This window comes from Alosa pseudoharengus, unplaced genomic scaffold (assembly GCF_046254945.1).
Source record: "Alosa pseudoharengus isolate Yale_2024_CS ecotype anadromous, Long Island Sound unplaced genomic scaffold, YU_APseudo_1.1 YU_APseudo_1.1_scf_14, whole genome shotgun sequence".
Taxonomy (NCBI): Eukaryota; Metazoa; Chordata; class Actinopteri; order Clupeiformes; family Clupeidae; genus Alosa; species Alosa pseudoharengus.
Window position 1 is genome coordinate 34,359,415 of NW_027468609.1, and position 14,494 is coordinate 34,373,908.

At 41.4% G+C, this 14,494-nt stretch overlaps 2 protein-coding genes across 3 annotated transcripts in view; both read right to left on the reverse strand.

Moving 5' to 3' along the window:
- Positions 1-14,494, reverse strand: part of pnpla7a (patatin-like phospholipase domain containing 7a) — a 50,387-nt gene that overhangs the window by 16,043 nt on the left and 19,850 nt on the right. For both annotated transcript variants that reach the window (XM_076284783.1, XM_076284782.1), the window contains exons 19-23: positions 5,684-5,797; positions 5,159-5,225; positions 4,857-5,006; positions 3,557-3,620; positions 2,028-2,196 (exon numbers count right to left, since the gene is read on the reverse strand). In XM_076284783.1, the coding sequence (XP_076140898.1) occupies positions 2,028-2,196; positions 3,557-3,620; positions 4,857-5,006; positions 5,159-5,225; positions 5,684-5,797 (564 nt within the window). The remainder of the gene's footprint in view (positions 1-2,027; positions 2,197-3,556; positions 3,621-4,856; positions 5,007-5,158; positions 5,226-5,683; positions 5,798-14,494) is intronic.
- On the reverse strand, positions 9,242-10,942 carry LOC143123489 (uncharacterized). The gene is made up of 7 exons (XM_076284943.1): positions 10,840-10,942; positions 10,665-10,756; positions 10,437-10,541; positions 10,112-10,299; positions 9,851-10,015; positions 9,466-9,710; positions 9,242-9,341 (listed from the first exon to the last, which is right to left on the reverse strand). The coding sequence occupies exons 1-7, from the start codon at positions 10,940-10,942 to the stop codon at positions 9,307-9,309; spliced, it is 933 nt and encodes a 310-aa protein (XP_076141058.1). The 3' UTR covers positions 9,242-9,306.

The window sequence follows — 14,494 nt, forward strand, 5'->3', positions numbered from 1 at the left end:
ACCACGACTGCATGTATACTGTAGGTCCTTCACTCATTCGGAAGGCATAACTCGTTAATCATTACCTGTGCCTGAATATACCACACATGCAGCATCTGAACAGGAGGCATACAGCTTAAGTTGACTAGACAAACACCATAGAGGCTTCAGCTATAACAAACAGGGCAACAGCTGTGCCCAAACAAAATGCATCAGTTGGGTGTTTTTATGAAAGTGATGCAAAGAGGAGAGAAAATCCAGTACGAGCTCATTTGGGGATTGGAACATGCATCAATCTGGCCTGAAGTTGCATCTTCAGTGTGGTTTTAGAGTGCACACTCATCGATCTGGCCTGAAGTTGCATCTTCAGTGTGGTTTTAGACAGCATACTCATCGATCTGGCCTGAAGTTGCATCTTCAGTGTGGTTTTAGACTTCACTCACTCTCACACTCTCTCTCTCTCTCTCTCTCACACACACGCACATGCACACACACACACACACACACACACAAAATCACTTCAGTTCTCAATCATTAAGCTCATGGCCGGTGTGATTCATGGTTTCTGCTGTTAAGGCGCAGAGGTAAGAGCTCTGGGCACTAGGCCCCCTCTAGCCCATTGCAAACACGCCAAGTGAAGACAAACGAACCCCTCACCCCCACCCCCTCACATCCTAATTTCCCCTCAAACACACTGGGCTCCCTCCCGTGGTGCTCTCCACATGCACATGGCTTGTCTTCACCAAACACTATCTATATACATCAGGGAGGATGAAATATCGGTCAAATTCAATGCTTTCTTTTACCTGTGAGCTTAAAGGAATTATCCGGTGTAAAATGCACTTCAGATCAATTTACGGTTGATTGGGAGTACATATGTTGAGTTGACACCCAAATCATGTCAAAGCTCGTTAGCCTGGACGTGACGCGGGCATGTCATTTCGCCGCTACAAAACGCTATTTTTATACCTCTTCTACAGTTCCAAACAACATTACACTTACGTGGTAGTGAGTAGAGGGTCCCTAAAGCCAAACCGAAGTATCCCAAGGTCTTTATGTGGTCGGATAGAGTCCAGAATGAATTTCATCAAGCCAGTACCTTTCCGGAAATGTTGCCATCTTTGAGTGTGGGGTAACACGCTCTGGAAATTCACAATTTCGTCGCCGTTTTTTTTTTTTTAAAAACATAGTCCAGTATTTCTTTCGAAATTGAAATGAAGTTGTATGGACTGGACTATGTTTAAAAAAAAAAAAAAAAAAAGAACGGCGACGAAATCGTGAATTTCCAGAGCATGTTACTCCACACACTCATACGGACTTTCCCCTGAAGATGGCAGCAAAGATGCCAGCAAAGATGCCAACATTTCCGGAAAGGTACTGGCTTGATGAAATTCATTCTGGACTCTCTATCCGACCACATAAAGACCTCGGGATACTTCGGTTTGGCTTTAGGGACCCTCTACTCACTACCACGTAAGTGTAATGTTGTTTGGAACTGTAGAAGAGGTATAAAAATAGCGTTTTGTAGCGGCGAAATGACATGCCCGCGTCACGTCCAGGCTAACGAGCTTTGACTAAAAGCGGTAACATCGAACTTTCTCAAAACACATCCAAATTACATGATTTGGGTGTCAACTCAACGTATGTACTCCCAATCATCCGTAAATTGATCTAAAGTGCATTTTACTCCGGATAATTCCTTTAAGTCAAGGGGTGAAGAGGACCGCACTTGAAGATAACATAAATATCTATTTACTAAAGATCAAAATTGGTCAAAAATGTTGTACTTTAAAAAAAAGAAGAAAAAAAACTGGGCACATGTATTGCCACTGGAGCACAGATTGTACTGTGTATTCCATTTTGCTTCAGAAAGTTCAGAAACTGTGCTTTAGGTTACACAAAGGGCTAGTAGACAAAGAATAACACATTGTGAATTTCGGCCAGAAAGAGTTGAAAATCCAACAGAATACCAAAACAATCAAAAGGGGTGCAGCATGCTCATCAAAAACTCCACGGAACCTTGGTAGGCTCATGACCTTAGACCTTACCTCTCCCACAGTGGGCTCTTGCTCCCCCAGGCCCACGATGATGATGCAGTCGGCCTGCCGGATGCAGCGCTGCGTCCAGGGCGTGAGGGTGGAGTCCGTCTGGTAGAGCACGATGCGGTGGATGTCCTCCTGCTGTCCCAGCCAGCTGGACAGCCGGTACTCGTGCACACTGAGGAACAGGCACAGGGAAGAGGGGGTCAAAGGGCAAATGGCCATCATGAACTAGGTCCTTGATGACGGTATTAGCAAAGATCCTTAATATACATATTAGGGATGAAATGAGAATGATGGGGATTAAGGGTGGATGGTGGTGGTGATGATGATGATGAAGGTGACGATTAACAGACCGAGTATTTTTCCATCTAAGGCGGACGTGCAGAGACTGCTTGGCTGGTGCTGAAGCAGTATAGCCAACAGCCAACACAGCTTTAGTTAATCACCTTATAATTCTTGTTCTGGTATGTCATTATAATGAAAGCTTAACAAAAATTAAAGACTTTCAATTCTAAAGCCAAGGCCCTTTTTTGTACTGTCCTCCACTAATTACCCAGACAAAAGAAGACTCAAATGGACAGAGCCCAGACACCGGTGCAAAGTGCAGGAACTTAAAGACCACAGCACAAGGGTACCTCCAACACAAACAGCCACAACACACACATTTACATATTAGTTTGTATCTGTCACAATGCCTCACACTTTAATAAATAACTATACTACTATAATCCACAGTTTATATCACTACACAATAACTTTGGGTTCTGTCAATGAGCCAATCTGTCGTGGCTCATGACCGGGTTGTTGGAGAGCACCAGTGCTGGATTGCGTGCTGAAGGACATGCCAACTGAGCATGCTTGATGTTCTTGATTAATTCCACTGTCTTGCTTTACTGGAACCAATTACTGTTTAAAAGATGATTATGTTTTTTTTCTCTCTATGACGGACAGTGAACCGCGGAGGGTCACCTTCAGTAAGGAGACGCACTGGAGTTGTTTCATTATCAGTTGCATGTTTCATTCTGACACCATGCATTTTGGCTGAATAATCATCATAAGAGAGACAGGCTGTTCATGGTGATTGGGGATGGGGATGACAGAGCACAGCATGAAGGGGCTCTTGGTGGAGTGTGAGTGTGTGTGTGAGTGTGTGTGTGTATGAGTGAGTGTGCATGTGTGAGTGAGTGTGTGTGTGTGTGTGTGTGAGTGTGTGTGTGTGTGTGTGTGTGTGTGTGTGTGCGCATGTGTGGTTGATGGTGTTGTTAATTTCCCACATCACTCAGAAAATCAGCTTTCATCTCCCTGCTTCAAACGGATACTTTAATGTGTGTGTATATGTGTGTGTGTGTGTGTGTGTGGTGGTCTCAGTCCCAGTATTTGTTGTTGTTCATTATTTTTGGATGTACACAGTAAAGAATTAAGTAAATATGAAGACATTTACATACTTAAAGAAAACATTTGCATGTTGAATAGAAAGTTTGTAAACACACGCACACACACACAGACAAGAAAAAGAAACATTTTAAAGTACACACCTGTCCAGAGCTGCAGACCCAAGGCGCTGTTTGATGATGTTACTTGTCAAGAGGAGTGTCGGTCCTGTAAACAAACACCAGCATCATATTACACAATAGAAAAACATTCTCACGAGTGTGTGTCTGTGTCTGTGTCTGGATAGAGGGATGCCGGACTACATATTTTTGAGTCTTCTCAAAAACACCAACATTCAAAGCTCTTCTTTCAAAGCTAAAAATAACCGCAGCTTGTTTGATTTCTGTCTAATTACCATGCATTAATTATGCAATCCCCCATAACGATGGAGAGGAATGGAGAGTGTACACACACACACACTCATTTGAGCACATCAGCATGAAATGATGAGACGATGAGCCTCTATATAGCAGCTGACCGCCAGCAAGCTAAAAGACGCTAGAGGCTAGCTCATGCCTTTAATGGCTTTGGGCAAGGCTATGCATTCATTAGTAATGATGCTTCTTTTGGAAAACAAAAGTATTTGTTTCCCAGGCGTGACCGCTAAGTCCAGAGTCCAAATGACGGACTGTGCAGGGAGTGCATTGAGAGTACTGAGAACAGAACCCACCCCTGTGCATTGTTTCCCCGACACCTCTTGAGCCTCACAAAAAAAAAATTAAACCTGAGTGACGTCAACTTGTGCCCCAACTTGTCTTTCTTCAAGCTTGCCAGTCCTTCCATCTCATCCTGAGCAGACGTGAGTGCTTTAGCAATGTGGTACTGAGCGAAATATCAGTCAGACAGTCAGGATATCAGAGCGTGTGTGCTTCTGGATAGAGATGCGCACATTACTGTAAGAACACGCCAAGAAATGAGGCAATCACACCAGTGCTCTTCAAACAGCAGAAAAGGGTGACCAAACTCACAGATTACTATAATCCATAGAAAGACGTAGTTCTGAAACACATTCTGTGATGTGATTGTGTGATTAAGTGATTACATACAGCATCTTCTTTCATCTTTAAGAGCAGCTAGAGCACCCTCTTGTGCCTTTTACTGATATTTTATCAGCCTTTAGGTTAGGGGCTTTTGTATATGCAGCCAGAAAGTCATGTGAAACTGTTCAGCAAATCATGCAGCTGTGTAGCTATTTATATGGAAGATTTATGCAATAGTAGACAGTAGATCAAATCCAAACCACTGATACTACGATGGCAATTTACCTGCCTTTTTAGTCAAAGAAAAAAAACAAGCAACTCAAACTTCCCCACTGTGGTATGAGCTACATGAGCGTGGCTGAGTGTAAATGTGGAAAAGACTGTGTGTGTGTGTGTGTGTGTGTGTGTGTGTGTGTGTACCCACCGATAGAGATGAGGGCGTGCTGCAACTCCAGAGTAAAGGCAGTGAGTGGCACCTCCTCGGACACCGGCAGCACCGTCACGGTGGACAGATTGGACGCCGGGTTCCCAGCATCCCACTTGCTCCCGGGCGTGTGCAGAGCCAGGCTGCGAGCTGGAGGGAGAGCAGAGGAGGACATTCCAGGTCACCATTAGATAGCTGATGCTATTTTTAGTCACCCTAAAAACCTAAACTGCGACAGCAGTATTCAAACCATCTCAAAAATACGCTCCCATGAATGTGAGGACAAATTCACACACACATACCTGATAAGGGACCATTAACTTGCTGAAGGATCTTCTGCCCTAAAAGATGAATGAGGCGGGTAACCACCTGAAACACAAGTAGGTCAAAACAGTTTCAGCCAATATGCTTACTTACAAAAGTCAAACAGTGCAGCTATTCAATCGGTTACAACGTTTTTGAAAATAACTTTTGTCTGATACCCTGTTTTTTTTTTTTTTCTTTTTGCCACGTGTGTTGTTCTGCTATATTGAACGAGACACATGCCGCAATAAATGCCATATTTAATGGCTACAGTGTGGACAGAGAACATTCAATGCTACACAACAGTCAGACACAAGCATGCAGTTAGAGGAATAACATTTAACCTACAATGAGTAACAATTCATATTTAACAGAGAAAGTAGTAGAGTGCAAGTTAGGCATGTTTGGGTTGTTAAAGGTATAATGTGTACACCACAGCCGTTGACTGATACAAATCGCTTCTTCAGCACTGTGCAGCAGTGACTGCGAGGTTGGGTGCAGAGGGGCTTTAGAGGTGACACTACCTGAGGAAACTTTCTCTTGATGGAGCTCAGGGCTCCTTCTGGTAGCTTGGCCAGCTCTGAGTCCCGCACAGCATGCACCGTGGTGGCTCTGTTCTGATGAGTCAGGGCCTCTACCTGCACACACACACACACACACAGACACACACACACACACACACACAGACAGTATGGTCACGATACAATGAAAGCATCCTCACACAGGTGCATAGTCAGGCACATGAACATACTCAGGTCAATGACATGACATTGCGCATCGTCAGGTGGTGCAACCAGGTAAAAATGCATTGTACCTAATTATTCTGTTAAACAATATACTTTTTAAAAGAATTTATTCACATTTTAATAAAGTATTATTTTTAATACCAAGGTCTACTACAAAATAATAATGTGTTAATCACTGTAGACACTCTCAGGTATACAAATAAAAAAAAAAACATTTAGAAAAAAAAGAAAGCAGTGTTTTTTTTAAGAAGCTTTTGGTTGTGCCACCTGACATTTTTTGTGTGGTGAAATTGCAAAAATTGCAGTCTAAAAATGTATTACATCCATTAAAATTTGTTTAAAAAGTCTTCCAACTTAAAAAATGCATTTTGTCCATTTTTAAAAGATGTTTTTAAAAACACATTTTAAAAGCCTTAATTCTCAATGACCCACACACAGTACAAGGACAAACAGTCTACACACATCAAAGCCATCTTCACAAGAATCAAGGACAATACTCCATTCACCATCTGCACAGTTTCACTGTTATTCGGACTCAATTTAATTCAATTAAATTCCATTTCTAGCACAATTACGTTAGAATATAGGGGTGTGAATATCTCATGTAAAAGACGATACGATTCACATCTAGATACATGGGCACGATTCGATACAAGAAAAGATACATGTTCATAAAAAACGATTCAGTACGATGCGATGCGATTCGATGCAGTTGAAGAATGGAAAGCATTCTGAAAGATTTTTTATCATTTGCTTAAGGTGCACATTCATTTTATATTATCAATTATCATGGTCATGTCGATTAGGCAAAAACAAATGTGTGAATATGATTATCTAAACTGAGGTTTGTATCATATACTGTATTGAAATGAAAAAAGAATAGTCTACATTTCAGTCAAACACAGCAGCCAAATACAACATAAAAATACATTTTTATAGACTTTATAGATTTTATAGAGTTATATCTGATTGTTTTCAAGGAGCTGTAGCCTATTCAGTCCCTCCAGGATTTCGCGAGGATTTTTTGAGATGGTTGCGATCTAAAATGCCTGATTTCGCGACAACTTTTCTAAAAAATTGCGATGGAAGTTGCGGTGTTTTTAGCTGTTTGTTGCGAAGAAATTGCGAGAGGAAGTGAAAATTGCAAAAATAGTTGCGATTTTTTTTTTTATTATTATTTTTTAATTGAGGGGTAATTAAGGTTAGTAAGACCAAAATTACACGGATTATCTTGATGCTTATTAAAAAGGATAAGTAAAGGTAAATAGTAGGGGGTTACAGAAAATCAAACTTTTCTTTATTTGTGTAAATACTTTGACTGGGGTAATTCACAAAGCAGTATAACCTTTAGTAGAACTGTCCAAAAAAGACAGCCCCCTAAATAGATGGCATAATGCCATATGTTTCAATACATTCATATATGTTGTAATTCATATTAAGTTCATATCTTTTTAATAATTCATATTCTGTGACTTGCATAATTACTAATAGGCAACTAAGTATCTAGTAATTTCATATTGATTTAAACTATTAGACTACACTTTTCTTTAATGTTATTACATTGGTGGTGTGTAAGTCTAATTGACTGCCTGCCACTTTAAGGACGTGAGAGTAGCGTAATAACATATTTAAAGCTACCTTGTGTAAGAACTTCTCCCATCTAGCGGTGAAATTCTATATGACAACCAACTGAATATTACTTTCTAGCCCCTCCCATTCCGAGCGCATTTTAACTCCTACGGTGGCCGTTTCATGCCAAGGTTAACATGGCTTCCAGTAGCCTACTACGACTTCGTCCAGTGTTCCTTCCAGCGATGAGGTTACTTTAGAAAACAATACACATTGCATTTAATTATATAGCCAGTAAACATGTTGGTTATGACCTCTATGTAAAGTGAATAATAGTTTTACGTTATCGTTATTTTGGTAGGCTACTATTTCATTGCTAGCATCAGCTATTCCCAAACGAATGCATGCTAATGTTAGTACAGTATCAGTGCTATCTTTATTCTGTATGTACGAGATTAATAGTGTAAGGCAATGTTTACAGCGTAGCCTACTATTTTTCTCAGTGAGCAGAGTCAGAGATCAGTCGATGCTACGGAGGTGCGAGGGAAAGGTAAAAGGAAGAGGGAAAGGTAAAGACAAGCCAAAAGACAGAGCCGGTGGCAGAGGATCGGTGAGACCTCCTAGGCAAAGAAGAAGACTCTCCAAAGATGACTAGGAGAGAGTGGAAGAACTTCAAAGACAAAGGAGAGAAGCAACGGAGATTTGTGTTTTTAATATATTTCTCTGAACAGTATCAATTCAATGACACCGAAATTAGCTCGGAAGCTGCACCAGGCACGTTCGTTTTCGTTGCGTCTGCTGCAACTAGCATACACCAGAAAAAAATAGACCATTCTTCTAAAATTGATTTTACGCGTTGCGAACGGAACGCTTCAGTTACGCGCTTGGTGTAGCTTCCCTGTTTGTATCTCCATTGTTTATATGTAGCAATTTCTAGCTGTTGCCAGTCAACTGCATGATGTGTTGTCTGCCAGTGAAATCATGACACATATGATTACGTTATGGTCTATAGAAAATGTTTTCACCTTTTCATTGTCCATACACATAGTATTCTTCATTTTGTGTAAACACTTGAAAAATGACAAGAGTACTGTTACTACTTTGCTAACCATCTAACTTTGCTACCTAAACAAGCCTATCTGATCTTATTTTTTGTGTCTTATTTCTTTAGAGATTTGTGGATGGAATGAGCCTGCAAGAGCACAGGGACCTCACCACACAGTTGCTAGCGAGGCAGCCTGGTCTGGTGTTTGATGCATTGATGATGCATCAGCGCAGACATGTCATCCCCCAACCTGTGCCAGGGATGCCTTGGTGTACCTGTACACACTGCAGAAACATGCCAACCGATCGAGAGAAAACCTGTGTGAGCCTTCTGCCTCACTTCACACAGTACTGCCTAGATGAAGGTTTTCTCCGGATTCACAGGGAGGACATCACAGTATTAGGCTATGTAAGAGAGCCAGATGACAAGAGTGTTCAGATATGCTGCCTACAGACATTTCATTTTCTGGCTGCATGGGTCTCTAGGACAGGGTAATATAAAAAGAGTGATCCCAAGTTGCTGTGTATTTTGCTTTTATGAAAATAAAATATTTTTGTTATGAGACCATTCATGCTGTATTTCTTATACATTACATCCACAAACTTATAATAAAAAAGGAGCTGTAGTAATTTACCTTTTGAAACACCAAATGACAGTAACATGGTCAATAATGTTATTTGCAATATATATTTATTTACAGAAAGTAACAAATTATGGTATTTACACCCATTTACTAATCCTTCCTTTTTCATGGTGCCTTTGAAGCAACATGGACCAGCAATAGGGATCATTCTAAATGCGCAGCCTCCTGGAAAGCTGCTCCTGTGGAAGACATGAGGTGCCATTAGACATACACACCATTTTATAGTTCAACATATTGTTATTAATCTGTACAGTGCTATTTCGCCTAGACTGAGTTACAGGCAAAGGCAAGTGCATCACATACCAAGACCTCTGCTGACTTGTGTCCGCATCAGCTCTGATATAGGGGGTGGAGGTATAGGGGGGACGACACCAAGTCTTCTTGGGTCATTGGGCCGAAGGCTCCTCCTTCGAGGCATCCCAACTCCACTCGTGAGTCTCTTGTTTATAATTTTCCCCTGCAGTTCTGAGATGTATTCATATGTTTTCTCAGATTTCAGGGCGTACAAGCTGTATCGTCTTGCATGTTTGTTGTACAGTCTTCGGAAACTGTAATGGCACAAAGGTAAACTATTACAGGTCAATTACTCATTACAACAACTGACAAACTGGAGAGCACATACCAATCCCAAACCACTGTGTGCCTGTGGGTTTACTTTACAAGACAATACTGTATGTATTAAACTTACATTTGTTTGCCCTCAGATGTAGTTCTTGTTGGTCTGTTGCAGTGGAAATTGTAGTCAAGAGCTGCCAGCAGAACTCTTGCCTCATAAACCGGGGGAGTGAAAGCAAAGCGCTTACTGGCATACATCAGAACATGGTTCTGGAATGACTCCAGGTCTGCTGTTGATCTGTTCGAATAGAAAAGAAATCACACACACATCCACATTAGTGTGTGCATACATACATACTCACACACAATTTGTGTACAATGTTACATGCTTTACCTGAAACGCAGATATTTGTGGACATCCTTCAGCCAACGCTTGTTGAAAACAATGTCCACTAAGGCTTTGTGAGACTTAGAATCTCTCTCGATCCACTCCTTCCCTTCTCCCAGATCGCTGTGTTGGCAGCTTCCCATTTGCCACGTGTGGATGTTGCAGACATGGTGACAAATGCCAATCCAAAGTGCCTGTGCAAAAAATACAAATATAATACATAATATATAAAACAAATTGTTATACAGAAAAGGGTCCCCATAGTACAAATATATATATAGATATAGTGGGAGCTACCAGCTACAATCAGTACAATAACAATCCTGCTTACAAGGAACTGCTCTTTGGTGTCAGCAGTCTTGCAACACCACCAAAAATGGTTGACGATGTCCTTCAACCAGTGGAGGAGAATGGACTGTCCTTTCACCTTCCCTGCCTTTGGGAAATAAAAACAAAATACTGAGGTATTTCAGAAATTGTCCATGGAGAGCTAAGAAAATGCATATTTCATCCCAACAGTAAACTACAGCCAATGATTCCCATGAGTCTTGAAACTTACAGCAGCAAGTTTCTTGGCCAGATTCTTGGCACCGTGCCACATGTCCAGACTGTGATGAATTCCAAGGTCCTTGTATTTGCCTTTGTCTGGGTCTGTGAAGTGGGAAATCATAGCATTTCACAACATCTCTTTTTGCAATATTTGTATTCATATATGTTATCAGAGGAGCACTTACTCATAAGGGCTCCAATCTGGATATGAGCATCTGTGCAGATCTCCACCAGCTTTATCTCTCTGGAAAGCTTGTCCACAGTCTGGATAAATCCCTCCTTCTCCATGATGTTGGAGTTCCACGATGTATGCCGCTTGTCTATTGTTGCTACATGAATGATTTCCTTGGTGTCAAGCTCCATCGTGGTGTAGCTGCAGTACTGGGCACAATGCCCTGGTGAATCATTTCTGCCATCCCCTGTAAAAACCCAGGCATATTTCGTAGTAAGGTTATATAATAAACATATGTCATTGCTGCAAGTAATTTATACATGCACCATTTCAACATACCTAGCACCACAACGTCTTTCCCTTGAAGGCGACGGATGGCCTCGGTATTCCTTTTTCTTCCCAGTATTCCTTGACTGCGTCAACACAGTATGTGTCTTGGATTGTGCAAAATGTGTTTGGGTTCACCATGCCCATGTTCATGAATTTAAACAATAGGGAAACCTTCCCATAGTTGTTCCCCGACAACAAAATGTTGGTGGATAGAAGGAAATCCCCAGCTTGCATCCCAAACTTCATCACAGGCTGCGAATTCCATCTCCACAGGCTATGTCCATTGGGACATATCTAAAAGTCAGAGAAGATTGATAAATGGATTTGAATTATACAACACTGGCTGTCACAAGAAATGTGCTTGGTATTGCTACCAGTACCAGTTGTATTATGTTGTTACTGCCTGGACTTACCCATTCCGCAATCATTGCCGTGCCCTTATAAGTGATGTTGATGTGAAAGGGGGCAACACTATCACACACCAGACCAGTCCTGAGAACACCTGTACATCTGTCCACCGGCAGCTTCATTAGTGTGACAAGCTGCCTCAAGCAGGTCTCATACAACACTGCCGCTCGGACACAGATGATATCATCTACACATTGGACCTTCAAAGGGTCTGGGTAACTGGGCAACTCAACACTGGGCAAGGGCTCGTCAGTAGGGTCTTCATGAGCAGAAAGGTCATGCACAGTTTCATCAAGCCCAATTACAGGAAGATGGTCAACAGTCTGCACTGCCTTTAATGCTCCACCCATTCTGTGGAGGCAGAACACACGGGCACCATGTAAAAATGTATGACAAAACACAACACAAAATATGGCCAAGTAACAACAGATGAGCACACACCGTATAGAAATTGGTGGAAGATACTCTTCGTCGGAGCCGTCATCCCTCTCTCCATCATCTCTTTGATGGAATGCAGATCCTTCATCTGTCCAGTCGATTCTGTAAGAAATAACATATTTAGAAAAAAAGAACTTCCACACAGTACAAATAGTAACATACCGGTATGTCTATAGGGTGTACTACTTACACACTGTTCATGGGGTCATTGAACACATTTTCATCCACATCCTCCTCCGCGATGCTCATGTCATGTAGGCTTTGTAAAAAATATATATAAATGCTTATATCATGAAAATATACAATAGAGAACACATGTAGGGTTAGGATATAGACATTATGAGCATTGATGGGTTACCTCTGTTCAAGGCTCTCAATTTCAGGGGCTTCTGCAATTGCGCCAAGATGCTCATCTCTGAAATGAATAAGCAGAGTGTTTCACAACATATGACAGTACATAAAATGGTAAACACCAAATTATTAAAAATATAATTTTCATGCAGTGACTGACCTGTCTGTCCCACTAGAGATGCTGGACACTGCTGGAGTTAATACTTTAGAGGGCTTTCCTTTCAGTGGTGTTGATGTGACTGCTCGAAGTTCTCTCTCATAGCTGGACAAAAAAGAGCAGTATGTTTGAATGTCTCACTAAACCACAAACAAAGTGCATTCATTTTATGACAGTGAAGAAAATGTATTTTGGTAGATGCACCTCATATACATATAGTAAATTGACTAAAGTTCAATCAAAACAGTTCTGTCAGTTCAGTTTTGTATTGTTCTGCATGATAATGACTTTGACCCTCAGTCTGATCAGTCTCTGGGCTGGCTGGTCTACCCTTCCCCCGTTAGGTGTAATGACCTACCCTTCCTCCATTCATAAGTGTAATGGACTAGTCTACCCTTCCCCCATTCCCAGGTGTAGGCTACAGGTGAAAAACTTTCCCTTCAGACAATCTAGTAATTAGTAGGCTACGTCTAAAATTAATAAGACTACAGGACAGGCCTCAGGAGGTAAACGTCACCCTTGGAATTGGCTACCCCAGCATTATCAGATTAGGATACATTGTGTAGGCTACAAAGCAAAAGCAATGAAAAATAACTAGGCTACAATTTACAGTGCCCTTTCCCTTTGATCCGTCACAGCACACAGATTTATGTTATAGCCTAGACAATCCTTTTTCATCAACGCGAAAAGTATCCTAGACGTCATTCTAGCGTTATGCTATAGTTAGCCAAGCAACTGTAAAACTTCGAATTTACACCATAGACTGTATAGGTTTACACGAATAGGCCGAATTACCTGTCGAGAAGAAAGCAGGCAACTTCGGCGTCCCTTTTGAAATCCTTGCTCCTCATGAGCTCTTTCCATCTTGGAAAAGCCACTCCAATATTTACTTTGGTCTTGTTGTTTTTCCTGTCGCGTTGTCTTTTTAATTCTCGTTTTCGCTTCCTTGGTGACTCCTTTTCATGACCTCGAGAATATGTGTGATCCTCCATCTTCAACAACCTTTCAAATCTGCCGGCAGTCAGGAGTAGACTAATCTCCCCCTGCCATACGTCACGGTGCAGCTGAGTGTAGCCTAAAAGCGCGAAAGGCGAAGCTTGAATTTCCAGGAATGTCCCTCGTTGGCGAATGTATTTCAAAGATGGAGGCGCAACATGGATTCAGCCATCGCGCGACTCGCGCGTATGTATTTGGAATAGCAGATTCTACACTTACGAGAATACTTTGATTAGTAAGTGGAAGTAATTACACATGAATGAGCACATATTTTTGAAAGAACAAAAGGGTTTTTGCTTAGAATTAACTCAAAAAAATACACAATGTAGCTTTAAGTGGATTGGAACGCTTGCATCTCACTGTGTTCGGCTACGACTGGAAATAACTTTTTGCATAGTGCATCACGATATGTGGATAGAATTCGGGATGTTTTCTATGTCATTAGTTAAAATAAATGTTAAAAAATAACTCGTATGAAATCATTCCTGGATCATAGAAGAGGTAAATGCCTTACAATGTTATTAATTTCTATGATTTTGGTAGCACTGCACTACACAAACTGAGCCCACAAGCTAGCAAACATGACACGAGCTAAAAGGACATCTCCAGGTGTAAACGTTTGCCATGCATATTGTAGCCTACTCAAATGTCAGTAAACCAAGTAGGCCTTAATTAACTTACTTTCATAGCTTAGGCAGGTTAGCAACACTAGGTTGAGATGACAGATGCAAGTAAAGCAGATCATTAACGTTAGCCTTCATTTATTGTCATCAAAACTGCAGAGGAGTGAACAAGTTATAGGGCAGTCTCTGGTGTCTGCAGAAGTGAGTGTGGCCTAGGTCAATATTCTGCGCGAGGGGCTGTTGTGGTAGGTGAAATTTCACGGGGAAACCATGATGATTGGTCAAATTTGCGAAAAAGTTGCAGTGTTTGGACAAAATTGCGAGGTCGCCCAGAATTCACGAGGATTTGCTGAATTTGCGTTAAT